Raw genomic sequence first — 21,005 nt, forward strand, 5'->3', positions numbered from 1 at the left:
TGTAGCTGATATTTATGCAGTTCGAATATTTACATATTTTGGAGACCTGTTTGGTCTAGTGCAGAACTGGATATTTTACAACCCCTGGGCCACATCTGGCTCTTTGGCTGTCCCTGTCAGACCTGCATGAGGTCATGCGCAAATTAGGAATCAAATATAAACGAATGTGTGCTGCAGGAGACAAGAGAAGAATAACAGAATAACAGAGTTAAAAGGGACCTTAGAGGTCTTCTAGTCCAACCACCCACTCAGGCAGGAAACCCTATACCATTTTAGGCAAATGGTTGTCTATTCTCTTCTTAAAAACTTCAAGTGTTGGAGCATTCACAACTTCTGGAGGCAAGTTGATCCACTGATTCATTATTTTAATTGTCAGGAAATTTTTCCATAGTTTTAGGTTAGAAGAAGTCAAGTTGGGTCTGGCTCTGTGCAATCACCGTGCACTCCTTCAGTCAGCTGGCAGCCACAGGAGGGCCAGGAGAGAAAGCACTTTCTGCACTTGTGCAATGTTCACTCCTCACCTGGAGGAGCCTGGGGAGGAGGCAGCAGGAACAGTCATTGTGTGAAGGGATCCAGGCTCGATCACCCACCACCACTTCATTGTAAGCACAGCCTTGCTAGTGAACAGGGAGAGTGTAGCCAGGAGTTATTGGTTCAGCTCTCCACAACAATCCCAGTTTCTCAGATGGCCTTAATATAGTGGTTAAGGGCCCAGGATAAAAAACAGGAGACCAGTGATGGGATTCAAAAATTTTTACTACCAGTTCTGTGGGCATGGCTTGGTGGGCGTGGCAGGGGAAGATTACTGCAAAATCTCCATTCCCTCCCAATCAGCTGGGACTCGGGAGGCAGAGAATAGATGGGTGCGGGGCCAGTCAGAGGTGGCATTTACCAGTTCTCTGAACTACTCAAAATTTCTGCTACCGGTTCTCCAGATCTGGTCACGACCTGCTGAATACCACCTCTTCAATTTTAGTCTTGTCTTAGGCCAGTCACTCTCTCAGACTCTGATGTCAGACTCAGTCAAAAGCCAATTTCTTTCACAACTAATGGATCAACATTTGGTTAATCAGTAAAGAGGAGAAGGAAGAGAAGATGATTTGCATATTCAGAAAAAGCACCTAATTCAGTCTGCTAAATACTATCATTACATGTGTGAGCATTATGTGTCCTTCCAAATATTGCTGGATTCATTTTAACTGTATTATCCAGCATAAGTGATGATAAATATTACCAGGAATTATAGCTCAGGAACATCAAGAACATTATTCTATGCAAGTTATAACATTCTAATCTAGAGACTATTTTACAAGCCAATATTTTGTCGTCCAAATCCAACCAATTAGGAGATAAATACAATGTACTGATGAACTTAGAAAGCAAAAAATGAAAACATCTTGATAAACAAATCTAAAATTAGGCATATAAGAATTCCTTATTTATTATTCATTTACACATATACAATGAGATAGGGCGTCATATTTTCAGTGCAAGAAGCAGTTCTCAATAAATCAATTATAGAAGTAATGCTGACACCTGCAAAATGAGTCTTATTTACAATTGTATTAAAAATAAGCAAAATAAAGATAATTCTTAAAGCATGTTTATTTTAATATGCTTTTTATTTCCCCTTGCTTTTATCAAAAGAAATACTTATAAGTTACCAGATTTTGTGACACAGTGCTCCAAAATTAGTCAGTTGATGGTTTCTGGATTGTGCTTAACACACAATCTTAGTTTTAACCCTGCCTCTAGTCTGGCTGTATATCTAGCAATTTAGATCTTTTAGTTTATTGTATTCACACTTAACCTCACACACAGAAACACACACAATGTCCCTCTGTGTTTTTTTATACTGTTGTGCTCCTATACTTCCTTTTATTGGCTTTATTCCTCCCCTGTATCTTCCCTATACCCGTAATGAAAATTGATTTTACTAAAAGCCTAAAATATACCCTGTTTCCGCAAAAATAAGACCTCCCCCGGATAATAAGCCCAATCCAGTTTTTGAGCGCATGTGCTAAAATAAGCCCTCCCCCCAAAAAATAAGCCCTCCCTGAAAATATTGCAACACAGCAGCAGCCATGAGGTGACCACACTCGCGGCCTCCTGGACCTCAAAAATAATTACACCTCCCCGAAAATAAGGCCAAGCGCTTATTTTGGGGGGGTCAAAGGAAACATAGTACATTTCATATTTCTTGAATTAAGGCAGTCTTGAAAAACATCCTCAATTTTTGCTAACCCTCAAATTATTACATATACAAATAGAAATGGTGTACACATACAGTAGTTAACAAGCAATAATTCTATTTTGAAGACCTCTGAAATTCCTTGACTATATCTCTGAACAGGTATGGAAAGAGGAAAATACTTGGGCCAGTTTCTATTATGAAAAAAAATCAGTCACTGGATCTTTTTTTTATCAAGAGATTACCATTATCTATCATTTAGAATGATGTTTAATTGTTATTCAGACTATGAGGGTATCAGAGAAAAATTGTCTGATGGGGAAAATATTCCAATTTTGGATACTTTTTCAAAAATCACATTCCCCTATAATCTTATTGCTATCACTGGAAGATTTAGCATCTTCCTTTAATCTTTGCATTGCATTGTCATCATATTTTCAGACTTTGCGCTATTCTTCCTGCAATAAATAAGACACAGTTCATATAAAGAGAATACTGATTAATTTTTCATGTGTAGATTTCGCAGCACACACTCTCTCTCCTCCCATCACTGTAACCTTTCCGTGAACTGATCAAGCTGTTTCAAAATGCTTAAATTTTTCATCTTCACCCAAATTAATGGACGAAAGATCCAGTGAAGCAATAAATAGACTTTCCAATTTTTACTGACTGGTTAGCATTTTCATTCTTCTACATAACAAACATTGAATTTATTTCTTTGGTTTTTCATTAGGTTTATAAAATATAAACACACTGGAGGTTTAGAAAAAAATAATATTCCAACAACTGTCAATTTAAATTTAAATTAAGCTATCATTAGAATTAAGTCTTCTAGAATAAGCAGCATACAAATCAAGTAAACATATGAATAAATTACAATTGGTCCACAATTCCACCAAAGTATAGAATCTGGCTTTAGGCATTGGGAATCTAAATTCTGTTCCAAATCAGTCTCAACTCTAGAAATGTGCTACTATAAGGGCACCAGCAGTGCTAGAAAAAAACCCAATAGAAGCTACACTGCTTCGATGCATTTCATAATTCTATAAAACTGTATAGAAGATACAATTTGCTTGTATTTAGTAAATGACACAGGTTGCAGTATGGCTCATTTAAAGCTTGTGGTGTAGTGTAGAATTGTTTCTGACTGTAAAAAGGTCCTAGGGTTGCGTGCAAGCAGGGGAGAAACTAAAGAATCATCAGGAATAATTAATTGATATTACTCTTTTGCATTTCAGGAAAAGGAACTATTCCTCTTTTCATCAATGTCAAAACCTTTCAAAATGAAAGGAACACTGGAGGATGATTAAGTCAAGTTTAGACATTATAAAAGCTTCCAATCAATACATGGGTTTAAGTCCCAAAGCTTTTTGCACCAACTTTCCCAAATTCTTTAGTTGGATTTGGAAGTTCATTTTCCACAATCCTCGACTTTTTGAAATAAAAAATACCTTTCCTTTTCTTTTTAGTTATTTTACTGCAGGTTGCATTTTCATCAGTTCTCACTGGTTTACATCAAACAGTAGACATTGAAACAAAATGGCAATAATCAAAATAACATAACCCAGTTATAGGTTATGAGGGGGGGCAGCTAGGTTGATCCCAAAGAGGATGCCTCTTTGAGATTCTTTTTTTTAAATATTTGTATTGAAAATTTTTGATTTTAATAGTAAAGCAATTACAAGCTAAACTCAGAAAAAAAGAGACAGAAAGAAAGAATAAAAGGTGCAAGGAGGAAAAAAGAGAAAGTAAGAAAAATATTTAAAGAAGTGACTTCAAATCTTCTTCACAAATGAACAGATTAAGTCTTGACTTCTCTAAGGTTACAAACAAATACCTCTTTTCCCCATTACCTATTTCCTATCCATATGCAAATCCATAAATCATTTTCAGTCATGGCATCAGCAAAAAAAAATCTGTATAACATTACCAGAGTTTTATAGAAGTATATTTTATTTTAATCCTGGTCAAACAAACAAACCTTAACTTCCTTCCTTTTCTTTCTAATAATCTTCACTATTTAATGCATTCAGACATTGTGATAGGATTTGATCTCAATTTTTTTCTTTTTCCCATCCCAAAGATTTCTTCAAGGCTTTAGCAAACCAGTTTTGTAAATCCAATAAAAAAAAGTCCTTATCCAGGTGATTATCTTGTATTTCCACTTTATGTGTCTTTTCTGCCTTCTAATTCATCTTTTTTTTAAAAAAAAAATTCCAGTACTGTGAATTATGAGCTGGTCAAAATTGCTTAGGTTGGGAAGCCATATAAATCTTATAAATAAATAGTTTTTATGCTCCATTCCACAAGATCAGATGCAAAACCCAGCTAATCTTATATACCACCTTAATAATCTTCCTATTTTTGTAATATTACAACTATTATTTATATATTACTAACTTCTCATGCATTGCTTCTAAGACTTGGTTAATCCAAATGTCTTTGTTAGTGAAATGTCATATGCAAAAACAACAACATCAGCAACAACAACAACTAAAGAAGGTCTTATCCTCCATGTAGCAAGATGGCCTTTCGGTCACCCCAGTTTCATTTGCTTGCAGTAACAACTTCATTTTGTCTGAGGAAAACTGCTTGCGTATCGCTAGAATAAAACTATTGCCCACATATCATCTTATAAGAAATACCTCAATCTTTCTGTGAAAAATGCTGTGAATGATCATGCCTGTTAAAAGCCAATTAATTACTTGCCAGCACTATGAAAAATGCCAGCACAAAGCACAAGTGCCAAGAGTAGAAGCACATGCAGGAAAGATGAGGTAGAAACATATGACTGTGCGTGAAATCCAAATATATATTCGGTAGTGAAACAGCTACTATCTTCCACCTGTTCTCAGCTCAGTCATGCATTTTACCACCTACTGGTTCTCTGTCATTGTAAGGACGGAAGCATCATAAATAAGAATGACTAAGTGTTAGGAAGAGGAAGCCAACAGATTTCTTTCTCCCTTGTCCAATCTGCAACCTTGAATTCACTTTTTTCAGCGGTGCAGCTACAGATGAGGAATGTAGTTGGAAACCAAGTTGTCAGCCCACAGCTTGAAGATGGCAGGTGAGATCCTGCCGAAACGTTGCAAAGACAATCTCAACCTTACACGGGAAAAGACCCGAATACAACAAAACCAGCATATATGTGTGTGTGTGTGTGTGTGTGTGTGTGTGTGTGTGTGTTTTCGTAGATTTTCACGGGTGTAGGTATACTGGTTTTGTTGTATTCGGGTCTTTTCCCATGTAAGGTTACCTTACATGGGAAAAGACCCGAATACAACAAAATATATAAATATATATATATATATATATATCCTAGCCTTGTGCAGAAAGCAGATTATATGACATTTTCCACAGCATATAGATCTGCACTGTCATTACTATGGTTGAAATAATGTTGAAGGCACAATAAAAAAGTTGATATGGGGGCTGGGGGAGGATTCCAGCGATTGTGTAAATATGGATAGCTGAGGGGAGTGAATGCAAAAGAAGGTCAAGCAATGACAAGCAGGATATACTAAAATCTCTCAATGTCTGGATACTTAATTTTGCACACTAGGGCAGTGATGTCAAACCTTTTAGACACCAAGTGCCCAAACTGCACATGTGCACATGCCTAAACTGAATGGTGCACACAGAGACATGCATGCATGCACAGCAGAGACCCAAAGACCACCTGACTGGCGGGGGTTGGGGCATCCCAAAACCGACAGCGCAGCAAGAGGTAAGATCTTTTTCTTTCATGAGCTTCTGTTTTGTCATTTGTAGGGAAACAGAAGCTCACGGAAGAAACACCACGGAGATCTGACCTGGGGCGACGGTAAGCATGCCAGCAGAGAGGGCTGTGTGTGCCTTAGGTTCGCCATCATGGCACTAGGGACTAGGATAAACAGTTCTTCCCCCCAGATCCTTTCTGATAAATCGGTTCCCTCTTAAAACAAAAGTGATATAGAAAAACAGGAATGTCTGGGATTTCCCCTAATTCAAATGCTATACCCTATGAAGAGGCAGTCAAACAGTGCCTCAAGGACACTGACATTTAAACTGATCTGATGTCTTCCCAAAAGGAGTCTTTTTAAATAGCCTTCATACCTTATAGATGACATAACTACCTTAACCAAATTGCTATTCCCAAATTAAGAAAGGCTTTAAGTTTAACCTTGACATGGATCCCACCTGATTCCATCAATGGTCTTAGAGGAGGCATCCCAGGGAAATCCCCTTCTTGTTTTATTACATTGCCAAATTTACACTGATGCCCACCTGACCTTTTAAACCTCACACCTAATTAAATGATCTTAGTCATTCTGGCAGGTTGTGGCTCTTTGGCATTGAAACAGAGATGAGCACCGCCCCCTAGAGTCGGGAACAACTATCACATGTGCAAGGGAAATCTTTACCTATAGTATGTAAGAAGTACAGCAATGTATTTGATTGTTGATTGGTTAGGTAATCAATACTTGCTGAAAATTTCAATCCTTAACTATGCAATCCTACATGTAACGACACCATAATAACCTTTACTAATTTAGTGCAGACTCTAAAGTTGTTGAACATAAGAGTATAGTTATATGCAGATCACATCAGAAATAAGTTTTACTAAATCTGTATCACATTCTCCTTATTTTTAGATTTTGTTTTTGTAGAATTAGAGAAAATGTGATATCAGCATATTTGTCAACTTGTTCTGATCATACAAGAGTTGGAATACATTTATAGTTATTGCTGACTGTATTTGTAATATGATCTGAATTACGCTGAAACCATTTGCTAAAATGTTGGTGCGTTTTTCTGATCTTTTTCTGATCATTGCAGTCTTGTTTTTATGCATCATACAACCAGTTTTCCCTATCTACTCCTTGCTAGAATTGCAGTTAACCTAGCCTGAATTAATGTGAGAAATGTGAATCTGTATCATATTATATTGAAATCCTACCAGATTCCAGGATAATTTTATCCCTTACATTTTAAAATCCACTGTTCTATAATGGCGATAAAAGGGCTACTTTTTGGGATGCTTAGGGAAGCTCCCATTATAGCTTGCATTATATGATTTCAGATTATTGCATTGATCTAGAAATGGGAAGAGTGAACTCTATGCCCTTAGAATAGTTTGAGCCAAACATGTATCATGTTTTTATTTTGTTCAGAGCAGGAGCAAAAGTGGCTGAGGTAGATCAGGGGTCAATCATAAATCAGTTATGCTAAACCTCCCAATTCCACTTCCCCTTCTCCAAGCTGCTCCAGCCATGCAGGGGAAAATGAATAGAATACTCTACAGAATATTTTTTATTGGCCAAGTATGATTGGACACATAAGGAATTTGTCTCAATGCATAAGCTCTCAGTGTACATACAAACAACAATGAAAAATCATAATAGGACAAGGTAATAGGAAAGATGAAAAGAAAATACGCATAAATACTGTGCCTAAATGTCTTACTCTGTGCAGAAAATGCCAGGTGTAGAGGACAAAATCTTAGATTGCTATACAGGGAGGAAGGCTTAGGCACCCCCTATCAAGAATAATTAGGGCCCTTTTTTTGACAACATCAGTTAGCTCCGTACAACATTCTGGATTTGAAGAATAAAAAATGCAGTATGTATATAGGACATGGCTACAACTTTTTAAATCCACTGCAGCTTTTCCTGGAATTCTATGACTGCTCTCCCCAGCTGTGGCGCCTTTCCAAGAAAAGACACATTAGCAGCGTGATGGGTTGGCTGGCCAGAGTCCTCCTGTTTCCCTTGCTGCACTACAAAGAGGCTTTCTCCGAATGCTATGAGATGTTATGAGATGTTCTCCCGTGGTGTGAAGGTTTCTGTTGTGCAGCCAGCAATTTTCATTGCCAGTGCCAATTTTTATACAGTCCTGAGTACTTTAAGGTCACTGCCACTAAGATGTAGGAAAAAATGCCAAAATTGTATATTCTGCTTAGGAGGCTGGAAAGATGCTGGATGAAAAGATTGCAAGATGGCTTCTCCAACATTCCTCCCGTGATTGACAGTATAAATCATTCTCTGACCTCTGCCTCACCCATCTGGTTTCTGGTAGCTGCAAATGCAAGTTATGACTCACTTGCCCAGTGCTATTTCAGATAATCTCAACATCTATTGAGGAGACATTATGGTATGACTGCAGAGGAAAACTCATTTTAACTATTATCTGGTGCAGATATCACAATATTGCATTTAGTCCCATCTGGTGTTAATTAGTTAATTATTTGAGCATCTCAATATATTCTGATTTTCTACATATGTTGAATACTTCAGAGGTGTAACTCAGCACAACTGTGATAATTTCCTTCTCCTATTCATCTCAGCTGTTAAGGCAGGGGTGTCAAACTCAAGGCCCGGGGGCCGAATCCAGCCCATGAGTTGCTTAGACCTGGTCCACCGGCCCATCCTGAAAACAGCAAAGGACCGACCCGTGGTGCCTCTGCCAGGAAAACAAAGCTGGCAGAGGGTTGCAGGAGCTCAAAACAGAGTGTGGGAGCCCATTTTCACTGGCAGAGCACTCAGGCCACCACAGGTAGCCCCCAACACAAGTGATGTCCTGCTGGCCACACCCACCCCAGCCCTCCAAGGTCAAACCCAACCCTGATGCAGCCCTCAATGAAATCGAGTTTGACACCCTTGTGTTAAGGCAATATCTTAATTGCATTAAAAGTTGTTTTGAATTAGAAGTTCTAAAAATGAATTTGCTTTGAAAATTGTTTCCTAGGAAATCAGATGTCCTGAGGCATGTTATTGTACTTGCAAATGAGATAAGGCATCCCAAAGATTGTTTGCTCCTTCTGCCCCAAATCAGTGCCCCCCTTTTAATTGGTCACACTGGATGTTTCTGCAGAAAACATTGCATCAAGACTCAAAAAGTCATCTTGTCTCTCTCTATCATCTGTATCTTCTTTCCATCTTCCAGGTTCCTTTTGGTCAATCTTATTTATCTTCCTTCTATCTTGCTTTTTTATGCGTGCTTTATCATCCATTTGTTATACAACTTTGGGATACCAATGACTTCAGTAGCACCATTTTCATTTTACTGTAAATAGCATCACACTAGAAAAAATAGATTTGTCTCTCAGGAGAAGTATTTGTGTTTCTTTGGACATACTTAAACAATTCTCTCTATGGGGTTCTAACCCTTCAGTAGGTATTGAATTCATGGAGCACTGCACTCTAGATGACTATATACAGTGCATTTGACTTAGGAGCTCTCCAGCCTGGGCGCTTAACAGTGTTGCAGAAAAGGGTTAGGGTTAGGGTTAGGGTTAGGGTTAGGGTTAGGGTTAGGGTTAGGGTTAGGGTTAGGATTAGGGTTAGGGTTAGGGTTAGAATGTATAGAATCTACTGGACATATAGTTCCACCTTCCATTAAACTTTCAGAGCAGAGATACAGCTATATCATTATGTCATAATGCCATGTGTTCAGGAATAGCAATGTAAGATGAAATTGGCCATATGTTGCCTCCTGGTGGTCAACATAAATAAAAAATACACATGATATACCATATTATTCGGAGTATAAGACACACCGGAGTATAAGATGCACCAAGGTTTTGAAGAGGCAAATTTTTAAAAAAGTAGGTAGGTAGATAGATAGAGGGATGAAGAGGGAGAGAAAGAGAGAGAAATATATTAGGTAGGTAGGGGGGGAGAGAGAGAGAGAGAGAGAGTAGGTAGGTTGGTAGGCAGATAAAGAGAGAGAGAGAGAGAGAGAAATAGAGAGAGGTAGAGAGAGAAATACAGTAGGTAGGTAGGGAGAGGGAGTGTGTGTGTGTAGGTAGGGAGAGAGAGAGAGAGAGAGAGAGAGAGAGAGAGAGAGAGAGAGAGAGAGAGAGAAATACAGTAGATAGGTATGGAGAGAGAGAGAGTAGGTAGGTTGGTAGGTAGGTAGAGGGATAGAGAGAGGGGGGAAGAGGGAGAGAGGGGGGTAGGTAGGTACATAGGTAGATAGAGGGGGGTAGAGAGAGAGAAATACAGTAGATAGGTAGGGGGAGAGAGAGGGTAGGTAGGTAGGTAGGTAGGTAGGTAGGTAGGTAGGTAGGTAGGTAGGTAGATAGATAGATAGATAGATAGATAGATAGATAGATAGATAGATGATAGATGATAGATAGATAGATAGATAGATAGATAGATAGATAGATAGATAGATAGATAGATAGAGGGGGAGAGAGAAAATACAGTAGGTAGGTAGTATATAGGTAGGTAGATGTTTCCAGGTGTATTTATCCATGTGCTGGAGTAGGAAATCGCTGACAATCTGCAGCACCTAAGACTTTGTTCCTGCTGGCACAGCACTTGATCAATGTAATTCTCATCAAAGAGCTTTCCAAAAGGAAAAAAAAACGTTTTTGCACTCTGCAAACCTCCCCCAAATGGCCCGTTTTTCGCCAAAACGGGCCCTTTTTTATAAAAAAAAGGCATAAATAGCCTTGTGGGGGCTTGCAGAGTGCTCCTGGGGAGTGCGGGGCCAAAAACAAGCAAAAAATGGCCCGCTTTTCACGAAAACGGGCCCGTTTTTTGTAAAAAAAAATATTGCATACATAGCCTTATGGAGGTTTATAGAGTGCTCCTGAGGGTGAGCGGGCAAAATTGAGCAAAAAAGGCTCATTTTTTGCTCATTTCTGCCCTCCCCAGCCCCCAGGAGTCCTCTGAAAGCCTCCATAAGGCTATGTACGGCCATTTTGGTGAAGGGGCAGGGCTTCGGGAGGCAAAAAATGCTGTATTCAGTGTATAAGACCCACCCAGATTTTCAGCCTCTTTTTTGAGGAAAAAAGGTGCATCTTATACTCTGAAAAATATGGTATATACAATGTAAAGATAGAGAAGTTGCTCCCACTCATACTCGGAGGGAGCAGGGTGGGGAGCATGTAAAACCTTCTATATGGAGAGATGACATAGTGTAATACCTGCATCTCTTTCCTCTAGAATTAAGAGAAGATAGACAGTATACACCATTCCAAGATATTTACTCTAGGTAAATATTATACTACATTGTTTTCAAGAAGCCCACAATTTATGGTCTGCTACAAATTATTTCCAAATATTGATGTCAGATGAACAGACTGTAGTTTCTTTAAGCTTTACTCCTTTTTGAAGAAAAGGTGTTTGCTCTTCTTCAGTTATCTAGCACTTACTCACTCCTGTAAATGCATATTCCTTGACCATGTTTCTATGTATTTCAGTGATGTTGAACTATTTGGGCTCACCAGGTCAAAAATAACTTGACTTCGCTGGTGCACCACCACTGCTGCCCTCCCGAACAAAAGAGGAATAATTATTTACATGTTCATTTATTATTTTACAAAATACATTCCAATCATGTGTGATGCCATGCATTGTATAAAGAAACATTTCAAACATGGATAAAACTTGTTTTCGGAGAGTCCAGAGGTCATGCAAAAGCATATCCCATTCTTGCGCAAACTCCAAAAATGATGCAAAAACAGGGTATGCTTCAGAGGTGGGTTGCTAATTCTTTTGCTACCAGTTTGGGTGCGCTCCCATGCTCCCTCCCGCATGCGCACGATGCTTATGGGCAGAAGCATCCTGGCAGGTACGCAGAGCCTCCTGCCGCCACTACTACCAGTTTGGCTTATCCAGGCCAAACCAGCAGCAACCTACCTCTGGTGTGCTTTTAAGAACAGTTGTCATCAGGTGTCACACCAAATATTGCGGCATGTCATCTTTTGCACACGTCATAGGTTCGCCATCATGAATCTATTTCAAGATTTCACAAATGTAGGCGAATATACGTGTTGTCATGGTTCCAAGTAATGCTCCCAACCAATTAAAGACTCTGGGGCCTTGGCTTCGTGAAAAATCCTGTTTATTTGGCACATCTTATCGGCAGGGTCAGCTGTAAAACCAACACTGAGGATCCTCATGTTTTTGGTATAATTAAAAGAATAGATACTGTTCACCCCCTTTATGTCACAGGTCATGATAACCAACCAAGCAGGTGACAAATTTCTCAGCACTCCCTCCTGCTGTTGCTAGGTTGCGTTGATCTGGCTTTGGTTCTCAGGAACCTTATCATTGTTATGTCTGGCACATTGGAGAAAAACATTCTGCATTTCATTAGTCCCCCCTCCCCCTGCCCCCATAAGGATGGCAACTAAGAAACGAAGGAAGAAAACACGGCTTTAGCTAGAGTCGTTTAGAGAGTTGACATGTGTCCCAGGATAATGTAGCAGGATCAATCTGAGTCGGTCGCCGGGTTTAGAGGTTTATAGATTTAGTCATCTTTCATCGTTCTCCTTAATTCTGCTCCTCTTGTTGGGGCAGATTCTTTTTGTTGGAGGTACCAAAATGGGGAACTTAGTACCTTAATCTTTACTTTCCAACTTGTTGACGTTGTGTCATCTTCACTGAGCAGCTAGTACGTAGATTCTTTTTATTTTATTTTGAACTTAGAAGCTTTTTTGTTATTGTGGTTGTCTTAGCATCTTTTCCAAACTTCAGATTATTTCGAGCTTTAGCTTATCAGGCACTTTTTTTTTTTTTTTTTTTTACAATTCTGGATTAACTGTTCGTTCTGTTGGAGATCTCTCCCCTTGAGCCTGAACTTCCGGTTTGCATTTTGGGCCGTTTTTCACCCTCCCCAGGCTCCTAGAAAGTCTCTGGAGCCTGGGGAGGGCAAAAAACAAACCTACAAGGCCCACCAGAATTCAGAAAACGGGCCATTTCTGGCCTCTGGAGTGCCTCCAGGGGGCGGGGAAAGCCATTTTCGCCCTCCCCAGGCTCCCAAAAAGTCATGTGCACAGGGGGGTATCACACGTGCAGGGGGCACAGCATGGGGGGGGCATTAAATTATGGGGATGGGCACGTGAGTGCGTGTTTTTGGCACCCGAGGCGAAAAAGGTTTGCCATCACTGGTCTAGTTTGTCATGAGCTACAACTATAAAACTGGTAAAATTGGGATGGCTTCTTTCATACAAACCCATATAGAAATTTTCCTCCCATCTACTCTGACATTCACCGTTCTATAGATTCCACCCAATAAAGGCAATCATACCTCCTTCATGGATAACCTGCCTTTTTTTTTTTTTTGCTTTGAAACATCTGCTCTCCATATTAGCTACTATAATTTATCCACAAACCTGAAAAAGGTTCACTACACTTTCTCCTCCAAAAATAAGGTGAATGTTTATTTTTCATTGAAACCCATTGTATGAATGGCAGAGCCAAAAAATGGGGGGGGACCCAGAAAAACTATGCAAATGAAGACAATACATTAGGAGTGGTCAACAGTTTTAAACAGAGTGCCTAGGAGCACAAATATAGAACCTATCTGCATTTCTTTAAAGCAACTGAGTACCCATCAGAGGTGGTATTCAGCAAGTTCTGACCAGTTCTGGAGAACCGGTAGCAGAAATTTTGAGTAGTTCAAATACCACTTCTGACTGGCTCCGCCCCCATCTATTCTCTGCCTCCCGAATCCCAGCTGATCGGGAGGGAATGGGATTTTGCAGTAACCTTCCCTGGAGTAGGGAAGGAATGGAGATTTTACAGTAGCCTTCCTCTGCCATGCCCACCAAGCCACGCCACGTCACACCCACCAAGCCACGCCACGCCACACCCACCAAACCACGTCCACAGAATCAGTAGTAAAAAAAATTTAAATCTCACCACTGGTACCCATTCCTAAGAAAAAGACATGGGTGCTTTAAAGAATTTAAAGCACCTTTTCATAATTGGTACGCAAACCACCAGCCTTTGGTGAAGTTCCAGGGCTGTATTTTACAATGTAATAAGTGGCTGAAGTATCTGGGGGTAATACTGGATAGGTCACTAACCTTTCAACAACATCTGGAAAAAATCAGCTGCAAAAGTGAAAAGCTGCAACAATTTACTAAACAGTCTGGCTGGAACATCCTGGGGTGCTGGTGCTAATACTCTACGAACAACAGCCTTGGCTTTGGTATATTCCACAGCTGGATATTGTGCCAGCCTGTGGCTGAAAGCACCCACACCCAAATGGTCGATGACCAACTCCACCAGACGCGTATCATCTCTGGCACATTGCTTCCCACTCCTGTGTACTGATTACCAATACTTAACAATATAATACTGCCCCAACATTAGAAGACCACAAGCTCTCATTTGGCTGTGGTCAAGGATGCTGAACAACTAGGCCCTTCCAGGACAATGCACAGTTCATCACAAGATTGAAACCCCATGGGCCAACATGGAAAGCAGCTGTTTACTTAACATCTACCCAATTTAACCCCAAGAATGCCTGGAGAGAGGAATGGTCCAAGGTACCTTCTTGCGGCTTGACCACTAGTGATCCCTCTACCAAGCCACCTGGGTTTGGCCTGCCTTGCTCTGTCTAGATGAAACTAGACAGAGTTAGGTGTGATACTGAAAGAACCACCTCTGCCCTGTATCAGTGGGGGTGGAAAGTTTCTCCTTGTTGAGATTGTGGTGCTGATACACAAACTATTTAACATATTGTTCAAGATTGCCCACGACACGCATTTTCTGGTTCCCTAGACGTTCTGCACGAGGCAACGCCAGAGGCAATTGCCTGGATAGCTGATTTGGACATTGGGTTATGAGGCCACTGCCATACACCCATAGATGTTCTGTATATAATTACATGAATTGTGTGTATGTGTTTACTTCTGTCATGTTCTCATCATACGCTAAATAATAAGAATTAAATCTAAAGTATTGTACAGCCCTATAATAGTGACATTACGTAAATATTGATCACATACACCAAAGCCTGTTGCCAAACAAATACTAGTTTTCTCCTCACCTACCCACATAACCATCAACTACTACTTACTTGTTACAAACATTAATGCTTTTTTGAAACTAAAACAGATGTTCCCTAGTATCTTGAGAAGGATGAAAATCTATATAAAGCTTTTCCCATGCCCCCTTTTTTCTTAATTTCTGTTTCTTTGTACAGTATTTTATCTTCCTTTGAAATTTAATAAAATCTTATTTTAAAAAGATCCGGCATCTAACCAAAAGTATTTTGCACCCGTACCAAATGACAGCCCATCAAGATCCATGTATAGAAGCTAAGACAAGTGGAATCCGAATTCATTCATTCTGGCAGTACTCCATGGTAAACGGCAGCACATTGTTCTGTTTTTCTGTATCTTATTACCATTTTCTACCCACCAACCGATAGGGACACAGTGGCTCAGTGGCTAAGATGCTGAGGGTGTCGATCGAAAGGTCATCAGTTCGGCGGTTCAAATCCCTATATTCCCATATCCCATAAGGGGATGAGCTCCCATTACTTGTCCCAGCTTCTGCCAACCTAACAGTTTGAAAGCAGGTAAAAATGCAAGTAGAAAAATAAGGACCTCCTTTGGTGGGAAGGTAGCAGCGTTCTGTGTGCCTTCCTCATTTAGTCATGCCGGCCACATGACCACGGAGACATCTTCGGACAGGACTAGCTCTTTGGCTTTGAAACAGAAATGAACACCACCCCCTAGAGTCAGGAACAACTAGCACATATGTGCAAGGGGACCATTTATCTTTACCTTACCCACCACCCGGGATTTGCTCTAATGGTAGGGCTGGCCTTGCTTTATCTTCCTTGTCTCGTTACTCATTTTTCTGCTGTACCATTTTCAATAATCTAAAATTTCTATTTTGCTTTGTTGTACTTTGTTGCCTAACTTTTCTTTTTCATCAATACATTTGGAAGAACTCAATTATTTTTCTCACTTTTTTTGCTAAATGTAACATTCAGGTGATGAATTTTGCTCAATGACTCTTGTCATTCATTATCTTTTATTACTTCCCTGAAATCTGGGGGAGAAATTATTCTACTTTATTTATTTCATACATAGGGACTGGCAACTTGGTTAAAAACTCCCTTGTGTTTTTACTACTGATGTGCCTCTATTCTCTCAACAAAATAAAGCAGATCTACAATAGAAAGTTATAATGCCCACAGAGAGGATAAAAACCTGCAATAAATAAACAGATGTTAGTGTCCTTGTGTTTAGCTCTTGAAAAAGACTTTTTTGGATATAGTGTATTATCCTGAATATTTTGAAATGTTACATGGGGAACTTGAGAAGCTAAATGGGAAGCGGTAGAAATAAAGCAGATTTGTAACTAGGGCACTGGTGGTGGGTTTTTGACTTGACAACAGCTGCAAAAGGCTGCCTCTTAAATCTTAATTTTGCTATTGCATTGAAGGAGATGGAGCAGGAAATCAGATCAGCAGCAGAAGTATAGGCGTTATTCCCCTTCTGTGAAAGAAAAGGATTTTCTTTCACACAAAAGAAGGGAAGGGTTTGGTAAGAAATTTATTTATAATCAATATTTATATCCCTCATCATGTATTAAAAAAATTAAGACATTTTATAGTCATAATTAAGCGCACCCTTAGTTCACATAAAGAGCTAGGAAAAGCAAGGTTAGTCTATAAAACGGATATTCCAGAGGTGGTATTCAGCAGGTTCTGACCAGTTCTGGAGAACCAGTAGCAGAAATTTTGAGTAGTTCAGAGAACCGGTAAATACCACCTCTGACTGACCCCACCCCCATCTATTCTCTGCCTCCCAAGTCCCAGCTGAGCAGGAAGAAATGGGGATTTTGCACTAACCTTCCCTTGGAGTGGGGAGGGAATTGAGATTTTACAGTATCCTTCCCCCGCCACGCCCACCAAGCCATACCCACCAAGCCACACCATGTCCATCAAGCCACGCCCACAGAACCGGTAGTAAAAAAAATTGAATCCCACCACTGGGGTATTCAGAATGAAAACTAATTTGAGAAATCCAGAAGGTTCTTTATAATTTGCCAAAATTGTTTGAATGGAAGTTAATGTAGGAGGGAAATTCATATATTATTTGGAATTGTTAGGAGGAAATTATGTGGTGCTGGGATCACCTGCCATACTTGGTAGCCTTGTATACAACTGACGTGCACACTCAGGCTCTCATTTGCCTTCTGTAACCAATATTGCAGCAATAAATAAAAGCAGAGTCATAGTCTGGTGTTCTCTGCCTTTTCTTCTGGCATTATAGTCTACAGTGAGGGGGGGGGGGAATCCCTGCTTGTCACCATCTAATTCATCATTGAGTTTCCAATGGTAGCCAGGCCTGGTACACTAGGGAAATTGCAAGTGAATGTGAAGTCAATATTTCCTCCTGCTGTTCATCTTTGTTCCTATTTCAGATACTGCTTGCAACTGAACATAGAAATTCCATTTTGTCATTATGCCTGAAAAAAGTGCTTTCTATGGGTGGAGCTAAAATGAAGAAGATAGAAAGAAATTTGGTTAAGGAAATAAAGATCAGAGTGAGAAAGTTGCATGACAAGCGGGATGTATAACATTTGTTGTTATTAGTTGCGAAGTTGTGTCTGTCCCATCGTGACCCCATGGACAATGTTCTTCCAGGCCTTCCTGTCCTCTACCATCCTCTGGAGTCCATTTAAGCTCATGCCGATTGCTTCCGTGACTCCATCCAGCCACCTCATTCTCTGTCGTCCCCTTCTTCTTTTGCCCTCCATCTTTCCCAGCATTAGGCTCTTCTCCAGTGAGTCCTTCCTTCTCATTAGGTGGCCAAAGTATTTGAGTTTCATCTTCAGGATCTGCCCTTCTAGAGAGCAGTCAGGGTTGATCTCCTCTAGGACTGACCGGTTGGATCGCCTTGCAGTCCAAGGGACTCGCAGGAATCTTCTCCAGCACCAAAGTTCAAAGGTATCAATTATTTGGCCCACAGCCTATCCTTTGGTCCAACTTTCACAGCCATACATTGCAACTGGGAAAACCACAGCCTTGACTATACACACTTTTGTTGGCAGGGTGATGTCTCTGCTTTTAGTATGCTCTCTAGATTTGCCATAGCTTTCCTCCCCAGAAGCAAGTGTCTTTTAATTTCTTGGCTGCAGTCCCCATCTGCGGTGATCTTGGAGCCCAAGAAAGTACCGCCATTTCTTCCCCATCTATTTGGCAAAGATACTAGAGTGGGTTGCCATTTCCTTCTCCAGTGTATAACATGCCCACACTGAAAAGACTCTTGCTACCCCAATCATTTCTCAACCCCTTACCCACATTTTAAATGGGAACCACACTCATCTTCAAGATGGCCTAGCTGTCAGGATGAATAGCGACAAGAACTGGAAATCATATTGTCTGCTTAACACTTAAAATAGCAATAGCACATAGACTTATATACCGCTCCATAGCGCTCCATGACACTCTCTGACCTGTTTACAATGTCAGCAAATGCCCCCACCCACAATAATCTGAATCCTCATTTTACCAACAACGGATGGAAGGCGGAGTCAACCTTAAGCTGGTCGGGATCGAACTCCAGACTGTGGGACAGAGTTAGCCTGCAATACTGCATTCTAACGATTGCACCACATGGCTCCTTATTGCTTAAACCACAAGTAAAGAGATGGTCAAATATACTTGCAGTGGCACATAAGAAAACTTTTTAAGAATACAAAATAAAGGCACCCTCCCGCTGTTCCCAGTCAGTTGAAACACGCTCTTGTTTTTGCATTTACTTGATAAACCTTGTATGGGACTGTACCAGAGGTGGGTTCTCCTGGTTCGGCCCGGATGGGCGAAATGGTAGTAGTGGCAGCAGGAGGCTCCGCCCGCCCGCCCGGACACTTCTGCGCATGCACAGAAGCGTTGCACGAGTGAACCAGTAGGGAACAAATTAGAAACCTACCACTGGACTGTACTATATGTATCTAAGGAAGTTAACTGAATAAGGTAAAAGGAACAATAAAATCAAAACTGAGTTCCTTGGCAAAGCTTTTGGGAACAAGATTACTTGTACCAATGTTATTATCCCTTAACGTTCTAGAAACTGCTAACTCAAGATTACAAATTAGAAAAATTTTCTAAACTGATCTCACTGTTTTATATGTGCGTCTATCCAATTGTATTTTAATAAAAACAGAGCACCTCCATAGTCTGAGATAAATGGCTTCGTCACTGTTAATTTTTAACTCGTCCACTGAATACAAACTCTTCAAATTTTCTAAATCTTTTCCCTCCCATTACCATATAGACAATCCACGCTGCAAAAAAAAATCACTCAAGAGCCTCCTTTGGAGAGAAAAATAATAATTAAAAAGCTCTGCAGAGATACATTTGTGAAGGCTAGTTGCCTAGGCCCTAGGTGCATCCCAACAGGTGAGTGTGCTGCATCAGCTGAGTTGCAAGTTGCACATAACCTCTTGGCATCTTTTTGCACGCAACACCTGTCCTACACCCCATCGGTTCGGATCAACCAGTGAAAAAAAGATACAGCCTGTTTTGGGATGCCTCCTTCTTTTAAAAAGCTGTTTATAATGTGCAGGTTGTGGGAGAGTTGTTGAAAATGGGGCCTCGGGATCCTGAAAGCTACAGCTGCGGCTCCTAAAACCATCATAATCCGCAGAGCCCAATACATAAAAAGGAGGCGGCGAGACAGGAGAAAACTCTAGAGATGGTTCCTAGACGCAGACGACCGGTGCCGTAGGTAGAGGCAGATATAGGGTCTCCTGCTTGGGCAGGGGGTTGGACTAGATGACCTGCAAGGTCCCTTCCAACTCTGTTCATCTGTTACTTCTGTCTAAAGCAGGACACTCCTCCGAAGTATTTTTGAATTCTGTTCCCGATATGCCAGGTTTTCCTTCGGCACAGCAAAGCGCGCAGCCGGGTTCCTAACAGTACCTGCGCTTGGCCCCACTTCCAGGGAAAGGAGGGAGCCGGAGGCTTCCTCGGGGTGCATCTCCATTCCCATCCGCTCAATTCAATCAAAGCGGGGTGGGGGGAGAGAGGTAGCCACGCGATCGTCCTTCTCTGCCCCTCTCTCCGCCCCCGTCATAGGCAACACTGCCGCAGTAAGCCGTAATTCCTTCCACCCAGAAGCCCTCCCGGCAAAACCCAAATAAAAGCCCCAAAGGCCGGCGGCGGCGACGTGAGACACCTCGTCCCCCGTCCTCGCTCGGGGCTCTCAGACGGGCGAAGGTGACCTTGCAAGAGGCGCCTGCAAGAATCCGCGACCCGCACTCCCTGCACGCCCATCTTCCCCCTCCGCTGGCGCATCCGTCCTCCTCCTCCTCCCCGAGACCTGCAAGCGCTCACCTGGTAGCGGAGGAGACAGTCGGGCTCGTTACTCTCGGCAGGCATGGCTGGCTGGCTGGTTGGTTGGTAGGCTGGCTGGCTGGTTGGCGCCGGGCGAGCAGGTGGCTCGGTGGGGCGAACAGATGGCTCCGTTCGGCCGGCGGTTTCTCCGCTCGGCCCCTCTGAGAAAGCGGCGAGGGAATCACGGGCGCCCGCAGCCCGCCGCGTTCCTCGGCTCCATCTCTCCTCCGGCCCCGGCGAGCAACCAATCCCGGCCCAGGGGCGTCAGGCTCCCGGGATGGAGAGGCTGGAGGCGTGGAAGGAAAGAGCCCGGGTGGATGCTGCGAGGGGCGGAGGGCTAGGAGAGGGTCTGAATGACGAGGAAGCGCGGGAGACTCAAGGGAAAACAACTAGAGCATTGCTATGGGTGGGTTGGGGGGGGGGAGGCGTCAAAGAGGGAGGGGCGCAAGGTAAGGCGAGGAGAGCTAGGGAGGGGCGAACGGCATGAGGCAAGGGAGGGGGGAATATGGAGGGCGGGAACCAGCTGAGGAGGAGGAGGGTTGGGTGAGGTGAGGTGAGATGAGGTGAAGGCTGTGCTTGGCCCTCAGGTGGCAGAGTGGACAGAAGGCAAAGCAGAATGAGGATGAAAGGGGAGAAGACTACAAGAAGTCCTAAGTTTTGCATTCGGAAGACAGGTGTCCCTATGCAGTGTACACCCCCTCCACACCTCCAGTATGACACACAGAACCTG

General features: G+C 41.7%; 1 protein-coding gene across 2 annotated transcripts in view; it reads right to left on the reverse strand.

Annotated features, from left to right (window-relative positions):
• LOC309382893 (electroneutral sodium bicarbonate exchanger 1-like) overlaps positions 1-20,505 on the reverse strand; it is a 126,610-nt gene extending 106,105 nt beyond the window's left edge. Inside the window, exon 1 of one of the 2 annotated variants that reach the window (XM_081934851.1) lies at positions 20,276-20,504. In XM_081934851.1, the coding sequence (XP_081790977.1) occupies positions 20,276-20,320 (45 nt within the window). In that variant the 5' untranslated portion in view covers positions 20,321-20,504. Of the gene's footprint in view, positions 1-20,275 lie in introns of both variants that reach the window. The other variant, XM_081934853.1, reaches the window with a different exon arrangement.
• Positions 20,506-21,005: the final 500 nt, after the last annotated feature.

This window comes from Natrix helvetica (assembly GCF_964273705.1).
Source record: "Natrix helvetica genome assembly, chromosome: 1".
Classification (NCBI taxonomy): domain Eukaryota; kingdom Metazoa; phylum Chordata; class Lepidosauria; order Squamata; family Natricidae; genus Natrix; species Natrix helvetica.